Consider the following 24,084-nt stretch of genomic DNA (forward strand, 5'->3'; position numbering starts at 1 on the left):
TTCCTTGTCTGTCTTTGTTTTATAGCTCATCTGAAACCTTTCCACCATGGGTGACCCTGCTGGTTATTTAAAACACCAGTGGCATAGCCCTCAGAATCACAGCAACTCAAACCACCACAGCACGAGAGACAGACGAGTGGTGGCCGTTTGGTTTTATGTCTATACTGTCTCTTTAAATTTCGATGTCAAATTAGCTTTGCTTAATTAGAAACACCCTTGTGTAAGACTAGACCATAGTTCTCTATAGGCAAAGGGCTTCAAAAAGTTCATGGAAAAGTGTAATTAAAAAATAATAGATTTTTTCCCAAGAACTTTTTGAATGTTTTAAAATACGTTCTACTCTTTTTAGGGCTGAAAACGATCTCACTCTAGGAGGAAATTTATGGAAAAGTGAAAATCAGTAGAAAACATGGAAGCAATAGCTATGAAAATAAAACTGTGAAGGTTAACACAAGAACACGGCGGTATTTCTGTAATACGTGCATGTGTACAGGCCTTATTCAAAACCACTGGGAGCTAATCACCAGTAACACCTGTGAACAAAACACAGCTTCCCTCTCTTCCCGAGATTCACAGTCTGGGGTAAATCTGGGGCATTTATAGTTTTAGAAGCATCAAGGATGCCCAATCATGTTTAAGTTTTTACTTTTTCCAAATTTTTGTAAATAAACACACGTGTACTTTCTCTATGAGAATAATCGGAACACACTTAAGAAAAAATAAGCCCCTGATGCTTCTGATGCAGGGAAAGACGAGTGCGAGGGCTCTGAGGAAATAAGACAATCCTTCTGGGAACAAACTGAAAAGGCAAACTACAAACTAAGAAGACACGTATTGGAAGCCAACAAAAGACGGCATATCATCCCCTAAGCGCGATTACTCCCTCTGTCCCAGGAGAGGGCAGGCAGGCCTGGAGTTGTGGGTTGTGGGTGCAGAGCACGGCGGTTGTGGATTGCATTTTGAATGTTCTGTTAGAATCTGACACAGAGGCACCAGGAAGCACAGAAACTAAAGAACTAAGTGTATTTCTATGAACGTAAAAACTTTCATTCTTCCTAATAATGAAAGATACCATTCAGAAACCATTAAGAGGGATACTGAAGCGAAGAGTGCTTGTAACACTTACTGACGAAGATCAAAGACCACAGCCTACAGTTTAAACTACACCTCAATGTAAAGAAAACGAAAAGCCTCACAACTGGAGGAATAAATAACACGATGAGCAAAGAAACAGGAGCCCTGGTAGCACAGTGGATTATGAACTGGGCTGCTAACCACAAGGTCACCAGCTGGACTCTACCAGTAGCTCCGCAGGAGAATGACGTGGCATTGTAAAGATTTACAGTCTTAGAAACCCCTATATAGGATGGTTATGAGTCAGAACCACAAACACTGCATTAGGCAAATCTGCTGCAAAAAGACTCTTCAAAGTGTTCAAAATGCAGAGAGAATCAGCTTGAGGGCTAAGGTGCACCTGACCTTGCCTGCACTCCACCAGCAAGCATACAACTTAGGAGCCCAGGTGGCAGAGAGGTTAAGTGCCCAGTTGTGAACTAAAAGGACAGTGGGGCTTCAGTATACCAAGCGCTCCATGGGAGAACTGTGAGGCCATCTGCTTTCATCAACAGCCTTGGAAACCGTCCGGTAGAGTGCTATCCTGCCCTACAGGGTGGCCATGAGTCAGAGGCCACAGGAGACAGTGGATTAAGAACCCGTATCTTCATTATTGTTAGGTGTCATTCAGGTGGTTTTGACTCCTAGCAATCCTATGCACAATAGAACAAAACACTGCCCGGTCCTGCGACATCCCCACAATCACTGTTACACGGACGCCCACTGTTGCTGTCACTGTGCCACTCCATCTCATTGGGGTCTTCCTTCTTTTTCACTGAGCCTCCACTTTACCAAGCATGATGTCCTTCTCCAAAGACTGGCCCATCCTGATAAAATGCTCAAAGTATGAGAGGTAAAGTCTCGCTTCCAGCTTCCAAGAAGCATTCTTGGCTATACTGACCACTACAGGTTTGCTTGTTCTTCGGGCAATTCATGGTACTTTCAATATTCTTCTTCAATACAATAATTCAAGTGCATCAATTCTTTTACAGTCTTCCTCATTCATTGTCCAAATTTCACATGCATATGAGGCTACGGAAAATACCACGACTTGACTCAGACACATCTTAGTCCTCAAACTGACATCTTTGCTCTTGAACACTTTAAAGATGTGCAGCAGATTTGCCTAATATAAGATGCCATTTGATTTTTTTTTCTTAATGTTTTATTGTGAATTATGTGAGAACATTAGTTTTACATTCATCCTATAATATATCATTTCATTGCTATGGTTACAATCCCCTCCATGCATCAACCATCCAAAGGTTGATACACTACAAGCCTTGCCACCCCCTCCCCCCGCAATCAGCACACAGCCCCTCTCCCTCTCGCCATTTGATTTCTTGACTGCTGCTTCCTTCCATGAGTGTTGATAGTACACTCAAGCAAAGTAAGTTTTGACAACATCAATCTTTACCCCATTTATCAAGATGTTAATTTACTGGCCTAATGGTGAGGATTTTTGTTTTCTTTATATTGAGGTGCAATCCACATTAAAGGCTACAGTCTTTGATCTTCATCAGTAAGTATTTTAAGTCCTTTTCACTTTCAGCAAGAAAGGTTGCATCATCTGCATATATAGCATATATATCCTCCAATCCTAATGTTACATTTTTTTTCATATAATCCAGCTTCTCAGATTATTCATTAAGTATGGGGAAAGAATACAATTCTGGCGCATAACTCTCCTAATTTTAAACCATTCAGTGTTCCCTTGTTCTATTCTACAACTGCTTCGTGGTCTATGTACAGGTTCCTCATGAGCACAATTAAGTGTTCCAGAATACTCATACTTCGCAATATTGTCCATAGTTTGTCATGATCCTTGCATAGTCAATAAAGCATAAGTACACATCTTTCTGTTATTCTCTGCTTCAGCCAAGATCCATTTGATGTCAGCAATGATATCCTTTCATTCTGCATCCTCTTCTGAAACCGGCTAAGTTCTCTGTAAATGTATAATTGTAGCCGGTTCTTTATACCTTAATAAAAACTGTCCTAGCATGGAGTATCAGTGATACTGTCCGATGATTTTCACATTACATTGGGTCACCTCTGTTTACAATGGGCAAAAATATTGATCTCTTCCAGTCAGTTGGCCAGGTAGCTGTCTTCCAAATTTATGGGCATAGATGAGTGAGTGCCTCTAGTACCACACACCACTTTGTTTAAAGATTTCAATCTATATGCCATCAATTCCCAGTACATGGTTCTTTGTCAATGCCTTCAACGCACCTTGGACTTCTTCCTTCAGGATCATTAGCTCTTGATCATATGCTACACTTCTTGAAATGGTTTAACATCAACCATTTCTTTTTGGTACAGTAATTCTGTGTATTCTTTCCATCTTCTTCTAATGCATTCTTCATGACTCAGTATTTTGCCCATAGAATCCTTCAATATCGCAAATCGAGGTTTGAATTTTTTCTTCAGTTTTCTCAGCCTGAGAAATGCTGAGCAAGTTCTTCCCTTTTGGTTTTCGAACTCCAAGTCTTTGCACATTTTGTTATATTTGACTTTGTCTTCTTGAGCTGACCTTTAGAATTTTCTCTTCAGCTCATGTACCTCCTCACATTTTCCATTTGCTTTAGCATCTCTACACTGGTGAGCAAGTTCAGAGTCTCTTCTGACATCCATTTTGTTCTTTTCCTTCTCAATGACCTTTTTTTGCTTTCTTTCTGTATGATGTTGGTGTCATCACACAACTCTTCTCATCTTCAGTCTTCAGTGCCTTGGTGTGCATCTGAGTGCATAACTCAAAATGAAGAGAAATAGCTGTTGTTGTTAGGTGCCATCAAGTCAGTACCGACTCATAGCGACCCTACGCACAACAGAACAAAACATAGCCCAGTCCTGGGCCTACCTCACAACTATTTTCATGCTTCAGCCCATTGATGCTGCCACTCTGCCAATTCATCTCTCTGGGGGTCTTCCTCTTTTTCTCTGCCCCTCCACCTAACCAAACACGATATCCTTCTCCAGCAACTGGTCCCTCCTGACAATATGTCCGAAATATGAGAGACGAAATTTGGCCATCCTGGCCTCCAAGGAACACTCTGGCTGTACTTCTTCCAACAAATCTGTTGGTTCTTTTGACAGCCCATGGCACTTTCAATATTCTCCACCAACACTATAACCCCAAAGCATCAATTCTTCTACGGTCTTCCTTATTCACTATCCAGCTTTCACATGCATATGAGGTTACTGAAAATACCATGGGGCTTGGGTCAGACACACCTTAGTCCTCAAGCTGACATCTTTGTTCTTCAACACTTTAAAAAGGTTTTGTGCAGCAGATTTGCCTAATGCAAAACGTCCTTTGATTTCTTGACTGCTGCTTCCGTAAGTGTTGATAGTTGATCCAAGAAGAATGAAGTCCTTGACAACTTCAATCTTTTCACTGTTGCTAAGAATGTTGTTTACTGGTCCAGTGGTGAGGATTTTTGTTTTCTTTACATTGAGATGCAATCCATACCAAAGGCTGTGCTCTTTGATCTTCATCAGTAAGTATTTTAATTCCTCTTCACTTGCAGCAAGCAAGGTTGTAACATCTGCACATCGCAGACTGTTAATGAGTCTTCCTCCAATCCTGATGCCACATTTTTCTTCATATAACCCAGCTTCTTGGATTATATGCTCAATATATAAGTTGAGTAAGTATGGTGAAAGAATACAACTGTCGCACACCTTTCTTAATTTTAAACCACTCAGTGTTCCCACGTTCTGTTCGAACAACTGCCTCTTGGCCCATGCACAGATTCCTCATGAGCACAATTAAGTGTTTTGGAAAACTCATACTTCGTGCAATGTTGTCCACAGCTTGTCATGATCCACACAATTGTAAAAACCCAGTAATAATAGAAATATGGAAGTATGAAGTATGAATCTAGGAAAACTGGAAATTGTCAAAAATGAAATGGAACGTATAAACATTGATATGCTAGGCATCAGTGAGCTCAAATGGACTGGTATTAGCCATTTGGATCTGACAATCACATGGTTTACTATGCTGGGAATGACAAATTGAAGAGGAATGGCGTCACATTCATCATCAAATAGAACAGTCATGAAGTACAGGGCTGTCTGTGATAGGACAAACATTCATCCACCTACAAGGAAGACCAGTTAATACCACTGGTATTATTTAAATTTATACACCAATCACTAAAGCCAGTAATGATGAAATTGAAGAATTCTACCACCTTCTTCAGTCTGAAACTGATCACACATGCAATCAAGATGTATTGATCATTATAGGTGATTGGAATGCAAAGGTTGGAAATAAAGAGGAAAGATCAGTGGTTAGCAAATACAGCCTTGGTAACAAACAATGCTGGATTATCGCAGGATAGAATTTTTGCAAGACCAATGAATTCTTCACTGCAAATACCTTTTTTTTAAACAGCATAAAAGATGTATACCAGATGGAATACACAGAAATCAAATTGACTACATTCGTGGAAAGAGACAATGGAAAAGTTCCATGTCTCCAGCCCAAACAAGGCCAGGGGCAAATTGTGGAACAGACCATCAAAATTGCTCATATGCAAATTCAGGCTGAGCCAAAGAAAATGCAAACAAGTCCATGAAAGCCAAAATATTTTGCTCATAGAACCCTTCAATATTCCAAGTTGAAGCTTGAATTTTTTTCTTCAGTTCCCTCAGTTTTAGAAATGCTGAGCGTGTCCTTCCCTTTTGGTTTTCTAACTCCAAGTCTTTGTATATTTCCTTATAATACTTGATTCTGTCTTCTCAAGCTGACCTTTGAAATTTTCTGTTCGGCTTTTTTACCTCCTCAGTTCTTCCATTTGCTTTAGCACCTCTACACTTGAGAGCAAGTTTCAGGCTCTTCTGACATCCATTTTGGTCTTTTCCTTCTTTCTTAGTAATCTTTTGCTTTCTTCCTGTATGATGTTCTTGTGTCATCCCACAACTCTTCTGGTATTAAGTCATAGAGTCTAATGTATCAAATGTGTTCTTGAGCTCATTTCTAAATACAGGTAGGATATGTTTGAGGTCTTATTTTGGCTCTCGTGGACTTGTTTTAATTTTTTCAGCTTCAGCCTAAACTTGCATGTGAGCAATTGATGGTCTGTTCTAGTCAGGAGAAACAAAAACAGGAGAAAAAAGTGCGAACTATTTAAGTGTGATGGAAAAACAAGAGGTGAGTTTATGGTGGGAAAAGTGTCACCGACAGATTTGCCACAAATCTTCAATTTGTTAAAAAAAAAAAAAATGCAGTCTCTGTGGGGTGCACTAAAGTGAAGCAAAATAAATGCAATCACACCTGTCCTCTGTAATCTCCCTGTTTCTGAGAGACTCCCCCGTGTCTTTTTCCTCCAAGGCTTGTGGCACGGGCACACAGGTTTTGAGAAGTCAGTCCCCACCCCACTTTCCTATCTACCCTGCTACTCATAACCAGACGTACACACAGTGTGCTCTCTGCCCTGCTCCAAGCTACCTACGGGAGGGTGGGAGTGGTGTCCAGGACACAAAGGATTCTTCCCCCTCAGGGTACTGATACACACGTAACAAAGAAGCTCAAGAGGCAGAAGGTGCTACAAGAATATTAAGAATACAGATTACAGTCAGTTTTTGACACACTGGAAAATCAGTCATCTGACAAACTGGTTCAGAGCAAATGCTGGTATTTATTGTTAAACACAGTTTAGTGGGTTCCAACTCATAACCACCTCAAGTACAACAGAAGGAAACACTGCGGGGCCCAGAACTATCATATTGGTATGTTTCCGTCCACTGTCACAGCTACTGTGTCAATCCATCTCCTTCAGGGGCTCACTCTTTTGTGCTGTAGCATAGTGGTTACGAATTGAGCTATAAACCACAAGGTCAGGAGTTCTAAACTACCAGCTGTTCTGCAGGAGAAAGATGAGGCTTTCTGCTCCCATAAAGATTTATAGCCTTAGAAACCCAATACAGAGTCGCTATGAGTTGGAACCGACTCCACGGCACACAATCACCACCACCACCACCCTGTACTTAAAGAGTCCTGGTGTGGCGCTGTGGGTTAATGCATCAGACTGCAAAGTTGTTTGAACTGCAAGGTTGGCGGTTCAAGCTCACCAGCTACTCCTTGAACAAATGAACAAATCTGTGTTGGAAGTACAGCCAGAATGCTCCTATACCGGGTTGCTGTGGGTCGGAACCAACTTGACGGCATTTAATAACAACAACGCTCTACTTTACTAAGCATGATGTCCTTCCTTCTCCAAGGATTGGTTCCTCCTGCTAACATGTCCAAAGTATGCGACACAAAGTCTGGCCACCCTGACTTCTAACACAGATTTGTTCATTCTTCTGGCAGTCCATGGGACTTTCAATAGTCTTCACTAACACCATAATTCTTCCTTGGTCTTCCTTTCATATGCACAGGAGGGCATTTGAACACCATGGCTTGAGTCAGAAGCACTTTAGTCCACAATGGGCCATTTCAGATGATTGTGGGAGAGGAAAAGCCTGATGCACTTTATCACTCTTCAGAGACGGTGACCTTGTTTCTTCTTTCCCTTACTGCTCGCTGTGACCGTCTCCACACAGATCCAGTGAATGTGCTGTTTCCTGATTTCTTTACCACTCAGTCACATCTCAGAAACGCCCCGGTATGTCCGACCGCATTATAGCACAGCACGTATTATAGTTTGTGTTTACACTAGGGTTCCCCCACTTCATATTTATTGTTATCCACGACCCACTCCCCCCAAAAGGGTTAAATGCGAATAGTGAAAGCTACCATTGAGAAATTCGGACTAGGTAATTGTGGTAAAGCCTCGCAAACATTTTCTCAGAGATCTTTAGAAGACGGAGGGGGAGACAGCAAGATGGGGTAACATATGAATTACTACCCATTATGGAGCAATGCTTACGTCCACAGCTTCCTCACATTTTCCAGTTCAATCACTGAGACACCATGCATAATTGGAGTGAATACATACAGAATCTGCTATCAACAGTTTGAAACCATTCACTCGTCCCTCCCACATGTACTGTGTAAGCACCCCCCCACCCACCCCCAAGTCCTGACACAGGGAAGCCGGGGAAACAGGAGACTGCTACTCTGTTAAATTTTACTTGGCAAGTAGAAGTAGTCAGGGTACGACTGTCATGGGAAGGAAACAGAGGCTCGTGATTCGAGGAGCCTGTCAGACATGACAGAAAGGGAGGGACACCAGGTTCACTGAGCCCAGGAAAGCAATTCCATGATGACCAGAGTCTGTGACAGAATAAGACCAATCGGGGGTAGGAAAGAGTGTAGTGCAGTCTTGTGAAGTCTTAAGAGGACCGAAGACCAATCAAGTAGGCCAGTTCCCTGCACTGTGGGACGGCTGTTTCCGCTGGCAGGGGGCCCTGACAAACCTTTCTGGCCATCACAACCACCAGAGGAGGGCTGCAGGTACCAGAAGGATGAACCACTGCCCATCTAAGTGGGAGTTCACTGGGAACTGTCCTCCAGGCACTCCGGTGGGAAAAACTGGAAGACTGGGAAAGAAAAAAAACTCTAAAGTTTCACAAATTATAACCTAAACCCCCCCACCCCCACCCCACAACTGCCATCTAGTCAAATCCAACTCAAAGCACCTCTACAGGAAACAGGAGAATTGTCCCATAGGGATTCTCCTATGGAATGGCTGAATGATTGGAACTGCCGACTTTTAAGTTAGCAGCAAACCAGTGGGCCACCAAAACATGATTCCTCCCCCTTGCGAACAAGAGTCTATGTCAAGAGGGCCGGGTGGCCCAGAGCCCCAAGTCACTCTGATGCAGGCACAGAAGGATGCAATGCGATGGCCCACTACCCGAACGTGAGCAGCATCACTATCCCAGGACACCTCTGCAACCCACCCTGAGTGCACCGTTTCTCAGCAGCTCTGCTCACCACCTCCCATGAAATGAGGGCCACCAGCTGCCCAGGCCCAGTCCAAAGCCCTGCCGCTATATCACCACTCATGGGGACATACCTGCCTTACAACCTCAAGTACAGTGAGGTCTCCTCATACAGTTTTTCTCGAACAGGTAATAATTGCACATCCTTATTTTCTATCTAAACAACACTCACAAGAGACGGTTTGGGAGGACCTGCCATTAAGGCCCTGCTGGTCCCTAAACATCCTCAGACAAGTTTAAGCCATGTCCTCCTTCTCCACAACATTCTGTGCAAAAACAACACCAACCCTGTCCCGAAGGTCCACAAGGACCAGACAAGTCCAAGCTGAGCTGACCGTCCCTTCTGGGTGGGGACATGAGGGACTCAGGTGAAGAGGGCAGAAGTCCTACCCCAACAGAGGAGCCCATAGCCAGCCTCAATCCCCACCAGGAGTTCTCGTGCGGAACAACCCATTTGCCTAGCCTCTATAGCTTCCTGTTCCATGTGTGCAACCCCCGGGCTCTTTCAGTTGGTCCATTAGGAACTCTGCTTCAGTCCTCACAACGCCGATCTAAACTCATCTGGCCCATGCCTATTCCCTCATCAAGCAAACCCAGACACCTAGCTCCCTGCCTATAGGACAGGCAATTCTGACTCCCTGCGACCGTACAGACAGACTGCTCCCATAAGGACCCCAAGGTTGTCAATCTTTATGAAAGCAGACTGCCACATGTTTCACCCACGGTATGGCTTGTGGATTGTAACCACTGACCTTTCACTAAGTATCCGAGTGTTTAACCCACAGAACCACCAGGGCCCCTTCCCTTTCTCAACATGGCTGTAACGACATTGTTCCATCTGTGTTAGCTGCTCTGGAAACAGTGTGAAAAGACACACAGGCAGGTCACTCCTAGTCACATAATTTGTAGGCAAATCAGACCCAACCCACACGGCATTTCTCAGAACTACTCGATGGATCTGAAAACACATCCTGGCTTCCAGGAAGCTACAATGTGAAAAAAAGTGAGTCTTGGAATCATGAAATACAATAAAAATAAGGCAAAATATAAATCAAAGCTTAACGTTGCATCAAGTAAAATAACATGGCCAAAGAGAGCACTGCAACAAGATAGCTGCTTCAGAAAATCGATGAAAATGTGTGGTAGTTCCTTCTGAACATTTAGTGGGCAGACATAGGCTCTCTAGGATAGAGGGGGCCCCATATCCTACATCCAAAAAGTGGGGTGCCAGCACCCAGCATAATGGGCTCACGGACAAGAGTGGCCGGAGCAGTGGGGGGGACTCCCAGGGGCCACAGGGAGCTGGCCCTTCCCTGAGACTCTCCTGCACAAGTGACAGCACTCTGCGCCCTTGTCTCACCAGTGTGCCCTACCCAGAGTCCTCCTCTCTCAGATGCTCTCTGCTTTGTCGGTCTCCTCCCCTCCAGCTTTCCCCTCACCAACTCCATCCCTGTCCACACTTTCACCCTAATGTGCTCACTGGAGGCCCCATGGGCAGTGGCAGTCCTGCCTGGATGCCCACCTCTCTCGACATCTCCACTTGGACCCGTGCAGGCAGCTAACGAGGAAACATAATTAAAGGGGAATCACCACGTGCCTCCCTGAGAAGTCTGTCCCCTCCAGCTCAAGAAACTGTTCTGATGCCCGCCAGGCTGCTGGCTCCACCTACACGTCTACTCTAACAGAACCCGTCCCCACTGAGGCCAGGCCAGGGCACGGACTCTGGGTCCCTCAAGCCTATTTCCACAGGCCACTTTCCTGCAGGCCCTCACCATCTTCACCGAGGGGCTCTTGTATGCCGCTAAACAAGTGCTCACCTCACCCCACTCCAGCACCCTCATCCTTCCTGCTGGGCTGCTGCCAGTCCCTCACCATACCAATTTGTTCATATACAGCCTATACAGTCTCGGGCTTCTTTTCTGCTCCTCACACTTGTCCTCAATGCCCTCTTCCACAGTGTGCTTCTTTACGCTCCATCTAGGAAGGCCTCTCTGTTCACTCCAACAACAGCCATCTGTTAGAGCCTCTGGGGCAGTGTGCACTCTGCAACTAGAATTTCCCACTCCCCCACTGGCAACGTCATCAAAGAGGCACTAGCTCTGGGTCACTCACATCTGTACACCTGGTGCCCGGTCCAGCCCTTGAGCACCCAGAGGCACTTGACAAATAATTCCAATGAGTGACTACTGCCCCTTCCCTGTTTACACAGGGAATGAATGTCCTGGAAGCCAGGAGAGGAGAATGTGAGGGCATTCGGGCCACACTCGAACCCACCAAGAGTTAAACCTGGTAAGGCAGCTCCAGGCCAACATCTGAACAGAGGAATTCACCAAACCTAGGTGAGCTTCCAAAGATCACAGAGGAGGGGTACAAGGAAAAGCCGACATACACAGACACACATGCACACATGCACACAGAATAAAACTGCCGGCATGTTAAATCTTTCTTTCTGTGAAAACGACCACGATTTTCTCTAACTGCTTTCCCTCACGATGCAATCTGTTTCAAGAGTACATACAGATCAAATTCAGAAAATTCAAGGCTGACAGAAGACACTTCATGGTCTGCACAAGTATGCATCCGCTGGATTCGAGCTGGGAAACACACTATCAGCACATCTTGAAAAACAGCAGTGGGCTCGACAGACAGAAACCTACTCACCCTAGAACAAACCAAAGCCTCTCAGAGCCTCCGTTTCCTCATCAGTAATATGGGCACATTGTAAAGTCTCTCAAAGAGCAGGTTCACTCATTCTGGTCTGATCCCCTGCTTTTCGAAAGTGCCTTTCCACCCCAGCACCTACATTTTCATAGGCTTCCCCACTCCCGCCCCAGTCTTACAGATATAGGTAAGAATCTCCTTAAACTGAGGTGTTGATTCAGGATCTTGGGTGGAGGGAGAGGCACACTTCCAGTAGGAACTCCTGATGATGCCTCGGGGCTAGCCCCTCACAGAACCAGGCGCCCTCAGAATGCGTTGGCTGGTTAAGTGTTTGAGGGGGGACCAAAGGCTGTCCCTCCACAGGGACCTGCTGCACACCTACATGGAGCACACATGGATCCTAGGAGGAGGTGCAGCTGAGTGGCTCCAGGCCGCTAAACTACAGTGCTCAAGACAGCCTCCTCCCCTGCTCTAACACACACACAGACAATGATATGGCCCTAAATGTCAACGGTCCTAGAGAGACCCCTGACTCAGGACTCAGCTGAAGGGCATCAGAAACCTCTTTCCAGAACACACGGCCCTGGAAGTTCCCGCCAGCTGTGGAGCAGCAGCAGCAAAGACTGAGAGCAGAGCTCAGAGAGAAGGGAGTTCGTCACCAAGAAGCAGAAGGAAGACAAGCCAGGTTCCTGCTTCTCTTGCTCCACTACAGAGCCAAGGAGGAGAAGTGGACAGACAGGCACGGTGACTCACACACAGGGTCCTTTCAGGAGGAGTGGCGTAACTGCCTTGCTACCCCGCCGACTTTCAGCTCATCACCGAAAATGTAGAAATGTCTTGTTCAGAGTGAGCATGGGGAGAAGAAATGTGGGGTATTTTCCTGGTGCCCAATGTAGTTTAGTGGTTACGAATCGGGCTGCAAACCTTAAGGTCAGCGGTTCGAAACTACCAGCCGCACCGCGGGAGAAAGATGAGGCTTTCTACTCCCGTAAGGATTTACACCCTCGGAAACCCTGTACAGGGTCGCTATGGGTCAGAACCGACTCGACGGCACTTAACAACAACAACGACAGGTGTTACAGGTCTTCAGACAGCAAGATAAACCCACATGCCAAAGCCCCCTCAGGAATCCCTAGCACTGATGGCCATGGGCGACTTACCATGTTTGGCACATTGGTGACTGAAGCATTCTTGATGTCCGTGGGGAAGGGAGGCAAACTGCTGACCATGCTCTGCTTGTTGGATAACTGGGGGCTGAGGCCAGCGGCGCCCATCTGCTGCCCTCCTGTCTGACTGAAGGGCTGTCCAAAGGGACTCGTGTTACCAGTCAGTGCCATCTGAAATACAAAGAGGGGACATCAGCCTCTGCAATGAGACCACACAGAAAAGGGGTACAACTCACAGAGCAAAATGCCTCACTTCCAATAAACCCCTCAATTCCAAGATAAACAGAAGGCTTGTTGTAATCAGGGTTCCCAATGGGAGTGTGACGAGAACAGCCTCTTCAGAGGGGGCCACACTGAAGGCTGAAGACGGAACAGCTACCCCGATCCCATCATTCTCAACACTGTCCTAAAAGACGAGCTCTCATGTTATAACCAATAGGACCAACAAAAAAATGTCTGATTTATTAGGAGACGTTAAGAAACGTCAGGGAACGGGAGAGAAAGGCTTGCCAGGGGAGACCCTTGAGTTTAGTCCTGAACTACTCGGTAAGTAGCTGGTAGTGTTCTAGGTTTCCTACACACTTTGAACCACGATTCCAGCAGTTTAAACTGTATAGGAGACATAGCTAGAGATAAAAATGATACAATGTCTGAGGCTTGCTTTAAAATAATCTGATGAGACAGGGGTGATGGCCTGGGTAGGGACATCAATGGAGAGACTCTAGCATGTGTTGATACTGTAGACGGAGGGAGAGATAGGAGAATGGGGATCTGCCATCCGCCTGTGTCTTCATAGAGTTGTAACCTTCCATCTACTGCCCAGCCTTGCTCTCTTTTTTTGGGGTCCCAGTTTGCTTGCTGTTTGAAAGCTGGAAGGAAGGGGCCCTCACAGGGAAGACCTTTGAGGGATTCTCCCCACAGCCTCCATGTGGTGACGGCCACTTCAGCCTACGCACGTCCAGGATGGAGTACGTTCTTTCAACTCTAAAGCTCTACGTTAAACACAAACCAATGCATAAGACACACAACAGTAGCTCCCCTTTTGCTGCTGCAATGTCAGCATAAAACCCCAAGATGGCCCCCAGTTCTACGTATTTCACAGACAGTGGCTTTTCATGAAGCCCCAGCAGCTAACTTTGCTTACCTTTTTGAAAAGTGAATGCATTCTAGCTGCCATTTTTTTTGCCCTATGTACTTTACTTGAATAAATTAAAACACAAAATCCTCCCAAAGCCACTACTAATGAATGTGAGCTAGTACAGTAATGTTTTATTACCAGGGCCATTTCTTGTACTCCGCTTGGTCCTTTCGACTGCTACCTTGAAGCTCAGAACAGAGGCAGCAGGTTCATATTTTCAGAAAGCATTCCACCATATGAATTCCTCACACTGACTTCTCCCTGAGTTTGGTTTCTGACAGACTCAGACTGCCCCCCAACACTTCTTAGTGGGCCCGAGGGAGGGTCTGGAGACTAGACATGCTCATGTTTCCTTTTTCTACACATCACTTCACATTTCTCTTTTCAGAGTCAAATGTGTCAGAAGGCACATATGATCCCACCACCATCCCTTCATCCCAGTCCCCCAGTGTCTCCAGAGTACCTCCTATGCATCAAGCCTCAGGTGCACACAACTTTCTAGGTATCACAGAGCTTTCCCACCTTCACAAGAAAATCAATGGCATTCTGGAAGTTTCTGAATGCCATTGATTTTCTTGTGAAGCAGGGTGTAATGTGTACATGAAATGATCTCCCATGCCTGACATCAGAGTCAGTTGCCCCCACTTCAAAAGCGAACCACCAGGAGAACCCCAGGAGTCTCCATGGACACCAGACCTGTCCCGGTGAAGATGGAAGCTGAGTCTGCCTGGTTGAGTCTCTCTCTCGGCTGCTTAGGGAGATTTTGTCAGGAAAATGAAAGGTTTCTCATCCCTTCCTCTCTCTGCTACCCAAGAAGAGAAGGACACTGCCTGGATAAGTTCTCAGTTCTGACGAGGTGAGACCAAGGTAGTCAGAAATCATGTGGGACATAGGAGGGAGGGTCTTGAAGCCCCCACCCCTAAGCCTTCGAGGAAAACAATAAGCCAAATCCAGGCTGCTGATGGGCGGTCAGGCACCACGGCTTGTTTTCGATTGCTGTTTAATCAGGACTTGGTTTAAGACTACTAGACAGAGACTACCACATAATTTGTTCACTAAAACTTAAAAAGCAGAACAGAGCAAAATGAAGTAATGCTTTAGTTGGCAGTGAAATGTATATAATGTGAACAAAAAACCCTATGGAATATTGATTATCTGCCACATCCAACTTGTTAAAATCCCCTTTTACTCTAGTCTTCCAAACAGAGCCTCTTTAAGCACTTAACTTTTCAATTTCAGAAACCAGGAAAAGTGTACAAAATCCAAATCCAAACCCACTGCCATCAAATAGATTTCAACTCAGAGTGACCCTACAGGGCAGAAAACTGTTCCCTATGGGTTCCAAGGCAGAAAGTCTTTACAGAAGTAGATGGTCACTCGACCTGGAGATGAGGGACAGAAGAGGTTGGTCAGAAGTGTGGTGAGACCTGGGGACTCCTGAGCCCACAGACAAGGACTTAGTCATGGGGGGCTAGAATTGAGAGTGAAGCATCCAGCTGATATGACGTGAGGGGAGATGCACAGGAACGCCCACACATGTAGATAGTACTCATCTGACCTAGCCTCGAAAGCTTGATGATCGGAACTCATCTAAAGGAAGATTTAAAAAAATTTTTGATAAAGGAAAACAAGTGTAAGTTGCTACAATTTGATGAACTTGACCACTACTTATGGATGTTGTAGCTCAAAATACCAACTGAGAGGGAAGAAGTCTTCACATCAAGCATCAATCCAATCCCCGCTGTATACAGGGTTGATAGGGATGAGCAACTTAAGAGACATTGGCTACCTAAAATGAGGGGGCTATAAAGGCACAAAGTGATTAGCTTACAACTTTTCAAGAGGGAGTTTAGTTTCTGAGTTTGTGAGGGAAGGGAGAATTCCCACTGAATAGTTTTCATCTTGTCTAGATGGGCCTGGTGAAGAGAGTAAGATTCTGATAATTCAATAGTAACTGTTGTCATGACTAACTGCAACTGTCACAACTGTAAAGGCAGAAGTTTTGTAACAAAAAAAGGGGGACAGTTATTCTTACAGCCCAGGAACAGAGGACCCTAGTACCATCAAGGGAGAAGAGCAGGAGCGGAATGTGGGACCCTATCCAAAGAAGCAGCAATACCATAGATGAGGACATGGAGAGAGACAGCAACTGAGGACTCTACATTGATGGAAAGAGAAAGGCTGTGTGCTGGCGGCCAGGAGGCACGCTTGCAGAATGTCCCCTTTGGTTGTTTAAATGATTATATATTCCTGAGTGTTTTTGTGTATAACCACCCCCATGCCCCAACAAAAACAAAAACAAAAAACAGAAGGAATGGAAGCAAATACTGTTGAATGATGAGGCACAGAGGAGACTGTAATCACTGCAATGAAACAATGAGTGTAAAACTGATGTTCTCCCATGTGAACTATCACTCTATGCACAAGAGAAACTTAAAGCTCTCCAGTGAGACAGCATCCTCATCATCAGTGGCATCCCTCTGTCCTTGAGAACCTGGGGTCTGTGTGTCTGTCTCTCATCTCACTGAGGGATGAAGATGAGTCAGCTGTGGTCCCTGTGTACCCCCCAACACACACACTGCCCTGATACCTTAGTACACTACACCTCTAAAGCATGAACTCTCATAAGGAAATCAGGTCAAAAACCTCAAACCATGCCCACAGAGTCCTACAGGACCGAATCAAGTGTGGAAGCCAACAGTCAGAAGCTCTTAAACCTGACGTGGTGAGTGGGGGGTGAGCGAACGATTCCACACCCTGCCAGTGCACAGGCGGTGTGCACGGTCCTGCGGATGTTCCAGCCGGGGTCTCTCTTGGACACAAATCTGTCATCAAATTCTTGGTCCTCCAGGAATGTCTGTCTCCTCTGGGTTGGGGGCTTCAATTAGTGGCTGTGGAACGACTCAGATGGGTGAACGCTGTAGGAGACCACCGAGCCTCACAGCCCAAGGAGGAAGGCAATCACAGAAGGGGCACCACGGCTAGAGGGGAGCAGCAGGAGCAATTCTCTATCTTCTGAGCCTCTCCAATGGCAGGATGAGCGCACAGGCAGCAAGGCGGAGGGGGGTCACAGGATGATGGATGGTGGGTGTGTGTCTGGCTGTAGCCCATCCAGGGGTCCAGTCTGGGCCATGAACCAGTCTGCTTTGCACTAAGCTCAGCTAGCCAACAAACCCTTGGCTCTGGCACATGACCCAACCCATGCCCTGACCTGAGCTCCCCACAGTATGCTGAAATCACAATCCATCAGCCTCCGGGGGTCACTTCTGTCACTGCCTGCGAATTCCTCCGTGTGGTTTCAGAGAGGACAGCCATGTACACAGTGGTGAGAAAGCGGGGGCTGGGCTGCTGACAGAGGAGTCCCTCCAGAACCCTGTCCAGGAAAAGAGCGTCACTGCTCACCCAGCTCACCTGATCCTCATCTTAGGAAGGACCCCGTGAGGGCACGTTCAGGGAAACAACATTGATGTCAAAATGGAAGTACACCACATGGCAGGGATGCAGAGCTGATCAACAGTTTCTACAAAGCTAATACGCCAAGTATCCAGTTCCTCACTCCTCTGCAGGAGAAGACGACACAGAACTTCTTCCTTTGCAAGTAGCTCCTCTCCCCTTATTCACAGTCCTCCCTGCCCCCCTCACCCCCCTATGCACAGGCACTACTTGGAGTCTGAGGCTAGCACACCTAGCACTCAGGAACACATGCAAAACTCTGCATAGTGGGTTTTGGGAGAAGGTTCATCACCAAGGGCCCTAAGATACCTCGTGGACTAAGAACCACTGCCCTAGCTCGGGGACAGAAACTCCCTCCTTGTGGGGCCCCTGCTGTTGCAGATGTGGGACAGGCATGCTCCCCGAACTTCACACCAGCCCCACATCTTCCTGTTCCAAGGTGCCCACCACTTGGGGTAACCATCATCACAACAAACTCCAAATGAGTCTAGTCTCCATACATCCTCCCGAAACACACTCACAGAGGGCACAGCCACTCATTATAGTAGCTAAGAGCACAATGGGACATGCCACCCATCTGGCAGGCCCATCAGGAATGACAGGGAAGAAGGGAGCTGTGCAGGGGCCCTAGGAGTACAGCGGGAAACATGCATCTACTTCCAACTTCCCGCGGAGCTGCCCAGGCCTTCAGAAAGGTTTCAGAAAGGTTCTATGTGCTAACAGACACTGACTTTGATGTGACTCTGATGAGATTAATCGACACTTGTTTTCCAAAAGCTCTTCAGCAGATCCCCCTGTGGAGTCACTAGGATTGATGTCACACCCCACCCCCATGGACCTCCTCATATACCAAACCAGCCAGAATTCCTAGTAATGTTTATTATCAATTTTAATCATTATTGTTGTTGTTAGGTGCCATCGAGTCGGTACCGACTCATAGCGACCTTATGCACAGCAGAACAAAACACTGCCCGATCCTGGGCCAACCTCACTACTGTTGCCACGCTTGAGTCCATCGATGCTGCCACTTGGCCAGTCCATCTCATTGGGGGTCTTCCTCTTTTCCTCTGTCCCTCCACCTTATCAAACATGATATCCTTCTCCAGTGACTGGTCCCTCCTGACACTATGTCTGAAGTATGAGAGACGAAGTTTGGCCATTCTGGCCTCCAAGGAGCACTCTGGCTGCACCACTTCTTCCAAAACAGATCTATTGGTTCTTTTGGCAGTCCGTGGCACTTTCAATATTCTCCTCTAACACTGCAACTCAGTCAAGAAATCAAACGACGTATTACATTAGGCAAATCTGCTGCACAACACCTTTTTAAAGTGTTGAGGAGGACTAAGGTGCGCCTTAATCAAGCCATGGTATTTTCAGTAACCTCATATGGATGTGAAAGCTGGAGAGTGAATAAGGAAGACTGTAAAAGAACTGATGCATTTGAGTCATGGTGTTGGAGAATTTTAATCATAGAATGTGATAAATGTAGTTGTGAAGAACATGTATGTCATATTTCTTCGATTATATGAATACTAACTATAAAATTGTTTTGTAAACTCTTTCTTCACTGAATTATAATATTTCTAGTTACATCATTATTAGTAACTGTGAGAAGCTTTTTATTTTTCCTTCTTTTCCTTTAATTACTACTTCATTCTCAAAAAGTCATTGATACAGGTTCACACGTACTACTTGCCACAATTATTATAGCCAAACCACCAGCAAACCTGATAAAATCTGGGACCACAAAAACACCGGCTGTAACAAAAACAACATAGAGTCTTGTAGCGTATGTGATTTGTAATTGGGTAGTAATGACAGGTGTGGTCTGGGGGACACTGCTGCACCACCTCCCGCACACCTTGATGTGGTAGCATGCAGCAAGACCACCAGAAGAGGCCTGTCCTTGGCAGAGAGGAAATACAACAGGGTGTCATCAAGTCGTTGCTTGTAGTGACAAGTGTACAAGTTAGAATTTCCAGCCAGAAGAGTCTTAGATTATCTGATTAAAACCTAGCACTGGGAGGAGGCAATGGTGGCCCAGGAAGCTCTAAGACCACACCCAATCAGGGAGAAAAGGCTGAGAGGCCCTCCCTGCTCCCACTCTAGTGTCCCTGCTCTGTGCCCACAAGGCTTGTCACCTCAAAGCTGTGTATCCTCCATGCACAGCGACCTCACACCCGTATGGCATCTGTTCGGTGGACACAGGCAGGTGAAGGGGGCATGGGCTCTGTTCACAACGACCAGCGATTAGTGTATACAGACCAAATATGGCCTACTGTCTGTTTTGGTAAATAAACCTTTCTTGAAAGGCAGTCATATGTAAGTATGACTTTACTCAGAAGGAAAGTGTGTGGACTCAGGATTTTTACCTGTCTCAGAGATGGCTATGCCACTTGCTGGCAATTTACTTAAACCTCCCTATGCCACAGTCTTATCATCTGTAAAATGGACAGAAGAACTCTTAGGGTTGGTATGGGAGTAAAACTGATATACACAAAGCACTCAGAAGACTGAGCAGTGTGGAGGAAGTACTGTAAGTGTCGGCTACCATACTGGAGTCTTTGGGTGGTGCAAATGGTTAACACGCTTGGCTGCTAATCATTACCAGAAGGGGTTACAGGTGAGAGTCCATTAGAATCATCTAGAAAGAAAAACCTGGTGAATCACTTCTGGAAAAAAAAAACCAGTCATTCAAAAGCCTATGGTGCACACTATGACATACATGGCGTTAGATTGGACAACAATGCGCCTCCCCCCTCCCAAATCATAATAGGAGTTTGGTTTTGGGGGGAATTTACTAGATATCATTTCTGTCCTCATCATACTTGAAATAATAACAATAAAAGAAATGAACATTTTTAGAAGACAAGTGATGGCGAGTGGGCCAAACGCATAGGATGATGATCGGAGCAGGTCAAGCTAGAGTACTTGATTATGAGACCATGCTTTCAAAGAGTTAAAAAAACTCACGATGAAAACAATGTTGCACAACTAGCAGCTATCAAAAATACTTTACACACACACTTATTTACACAGTGTCCTAGTAAATCAAAATATGACCTGTTTTTACTCTGGATTATTTCACAGCTCCAAAAGCAATAAAAGAATCACTTCACACTTAAAATCTATCATAAGTGATAAAGAGATACGATCAAAACACTGTAACCCAAGTTTGCTGGGCTGAATTGTAAATTAAAACATAGGAGAAGTGAACAAGAAAGAACACGCCAATGAGCGACACCACCCATCGCCCAGGGACACACGCTCTGTCTCATGTGGCTTACCTCTTCTAAGTTGACGTTTGTCAAGCTGTCCGTCACCTGCTGCTACACACTTAAAACCACACATTCACAAGCGGTGTGTAAAAAGACACAACTAAGTGTGCCAGAACAAAATTGTTTTGCCAAATACCTTAAGAGCCAGAAATCAGTCCTCCCTTTCAACGACATACAAAACCAGAGCTAACCCAGACGATGGCCATATCATGTGTAAAGCCAAAAGCAGTTTCTTTTGGCAACTGACCATCGCTGGAAGAAAGCCAAGAAAAGCCGTTTTCAGGGAAACACATCACTGCATTCAGTTGTCTGCTATCACCCGCTTGGCTCTTGGAATCCCTCCAGCCCTTTGACTTGGCACATAAAGAACTCCAAGGAACACTCGACTCACCACGAGGCCAGCGACAAACAGCCTGTGGCCACTGGGAGCACACCTGGAGACAGGGCCTCCGTGCCTTAACACATCAGTCCCAACCTTGAACATGCCGCTTGTACCAACGAAACTCATCTGGGAGTGGTAAAAAGTCTTCAGCGACTCTTGTGGTATTTCATTCTGATGACATGTCTTTCAAGAAACAGTGACCAGAATGTGACTTGGAGAGAAATGTAGCAGAGGGACACTGGCCACGGGTTTGGGGACTCATACAATTCTAGCCATGCTGGCATGTCTCAGTAGGTCACCACCACTAGACAGGCCAGCCCACCGTGGTGTGGTACTGACCACAGTGAGGCTTCAGTGCACTGCACCCTCTAAGCAAGGAGTCCCACACCTAGCCTGCAGGCAGCCCTGGGCTTGTCACAGGTGATATTTAACCCCCAGATACTGAAATCCAATGATCTGACGGTTCCAAGGCCCCCCACCCACCCAACGTGGTTCATATGCGGGCTGAGCTCCCGGAACACCAGGGGTTGGACATTGCAGTGGCTTCATCTTGGCGATGCTACCGTGGGGATCCTTACAGTAGCCAGTAAAGCAGACATAAAAGCGCTTTCAACATAAAGTGGGGGTGATGTCAGTAAAACCAAAATGGTTCTTTTACTACATTCACTCATTACTGACAAGGGAAGATGTTCCTTGTAAATTCAGTTGAAACAACAACATACAATCTCATCAACATAGACAGAAAAAAAGGAAAAAGGCCCAAATGTTAACAACGGTAACTCTGGGTGGAAGGGTTACCGCTGACTTTTATTTTTTTGCACTTTCCATACGACTCAAATTCTCTACACACAGAGCTATCTTTTCATGGGGGGTTGTTTTAAAAACAGTTTTCAACCAATCTTGACTGCCCACTGTCTAACTGTACAGTTGTACTTCAGCTATCAGACTCTGAGTAAAATTGGGCAAATCAAATCGATAATGACCATCAACGATTACTCCTGGTTGGCAATTTAAGTCAAATTCGTCCTGGTTATAACACAGCTGTAAGTTGTCACACTGTGCTCTAATGTATTATATACACAGGACCAGAAAGGAGCCTGAACAAGGCTCAGACATCTAGCATCCTTATTTGTAAAAAAAAAAAAAAAGACTGGAAGGGGGTGGTGGTGAGGAGAAACACAAACACAGTCCAAATCCAGCCAGAATACAAGTCACACACACACAGAGCTCTAGAGGCTTCCATTTACCTCCTCAGAGAGCACATGGTTGGCTCTGGTACAACAAACGGACAATCTACCCCACGGTCTCTCTAAACTATTCAATTCATAGTTCAGACAGTGAGATACTGCTTCATCCCAATCTATCTGGCACCTGACTTTGGAGAGCAACCAGGAAGTGATTGAATCACAAGGAATTTACTTAAATTTATTTCACCCCAAGAGTATGCACTTGTCACTGGAAACTTATATTGATTTAGGGAGCAGGTTCCTCCAGACAAAGAGATAGTGAGCAGCTCCAATACCTCTCTGGCTCCTAGCTCTACCTTGTTGTTGTTGCTGTTAAGTGACCTTGAGTAGGTTCCAACTTACAGCAACCCTCTATGGGGTTTCCAAGGAGCGCCTAGAGAGCTTGAACCACCAACTTCACAGTTTAAACAGACCTTGCAATCCAGTGCACTAACCCACAGCACCACACCCTTAGCTGGGAGTAGCTGTGTTCTTCTCTTTGGGACAGTAGACGTGGGAAAGGCTGATGAGCCATGAGAGAGGTGTCGCATCTGCCAAGAGAGGGGCACAGCAGGTGGGTGGTGACATGTACAGTACACAGGGTCATGTTCCCACAGTAAGGTGACAGACACAGGCCACCATGAACAGGTGACACGTACACTGACCCCACATGGAATCCGAAGAGGGAAAGACAGGCTCTTGTCCCGGGAGGCAGACTAGTTAATGTGCACAGGGTCAACTAATGTCACTAATGAAGACATGGTAAGACACCTCACCTCAGGAAGGGGTCTGGAGCAGTCAATCCAAAGAGTCTGAATAGTCACAAGAATTTGGTGCTATGACCAATCGTGTGGCGGGGAGTGAGCGGACAGAAGGCATACACTGTGATGCCTCACCAGGTGAGCACTGTCTAGAAGAGCATCATTCTCATGGATGGACAGGAAAGGAAGATGCTATGGCCCTCTCATCAGATTCTGACAACTGTACCCAAGCCCTGTCTTCCAGCCACTCCCACCTCAGCACGTTTCGCCCGCAGTGGAGCCGGATCCTGACACCCCTGCAGGATGCTTCCTGTCCTACCACATGTGCCAGGTGTTCGGGGAGAAAAAGCACCATATGACTCTCCCTAAAGAACTCTGGTGGTGCAGACTCAGAGCTCAGGTGTTGGGCTGCTAACCACAAGGTCAATGGTTCAAACCCACCAGCTGCTCTTTGGGAGAACAATGAGGCTGTTGTTGGCTCACGTAAAGATTGACAGTTTGGAAACCCTAATGAGCAGTCTGCTCTGACCTATACAGGCATTATGAGTTGGAAATGACTCCATGAAGTGAGCTATTTTTTTCTTTTGCTAAATTTTCCTTGGTCCCCTCTGCCCCTGCATCTGGTCAGTCTGGCCACTGATCACTGAAATCACGCATGCCCGAATGCCAGGCACACAGGCTGCTATGACTTCTGGCTTAAGACTTCAAGCTGACAGCACATGGGACAACCTGCTAGGAATCACCAAGCACTGTGCCGTCCAAGGCAATTTACGATCAATTCCCAAAAACAGCAGAGAAAGCTATTAACTGACATCAGACTCGGTTCTCTCAACCTGACAGATTTTCTACAATCCCTAAGAAGACACTGCATCCAAACAGTAACAATTAGCAAAGTCAGGAACTGCAGGATATCACACACATGCAACAATGGAAGGAAATCTAGTGGTGAAGTGGTTAAGCACTTGGCTAACTGAAAGGTCAGCGGTTCAAACCCACCAGCCATT

The 24,084-nt window shown here is 45.9% G+C and overlaps 1 protein-coding gene across 2 annotated transcripts in view; it reads right to left on the reverse strand.

The window, feature by feature from the left end:
- The window catches only part of CREBBP (CREB binding protein), a 134,724-nt gene that overhangs the window by 55,751 nt on the left and 54,889 nt on the right, over positions 1-24,084 (reverse strand). For both annotated transcript variants that reach the window (XM_006874875.1, XM_006874874.1), the window contains exon 3: positions 12,837-13,013. In XM_006874875.1, the coding sequence (XP_006874937.1) occupies positions 12,837-13,013 (177 nt within the window). The remainder of the gene's footprint in view (positions 1-12,836; positions 13,014-24,084) is intronic.

Source organism: Chrysochloris asiatica, unplaced genomic scaffold (assembly GCF_000296735.1).
Source record: "Chrysochloris asiatica unplaced genomic scaffold, ChrAsi1.0 scaffold00305, whole genome shotgun sequence".
NCBI lineage: Eukaryota > Metazoa > Chordata > Mammalia > Afrosoricida > Chrysochloridae > Chrysochloris > Chrysochloris asiatica.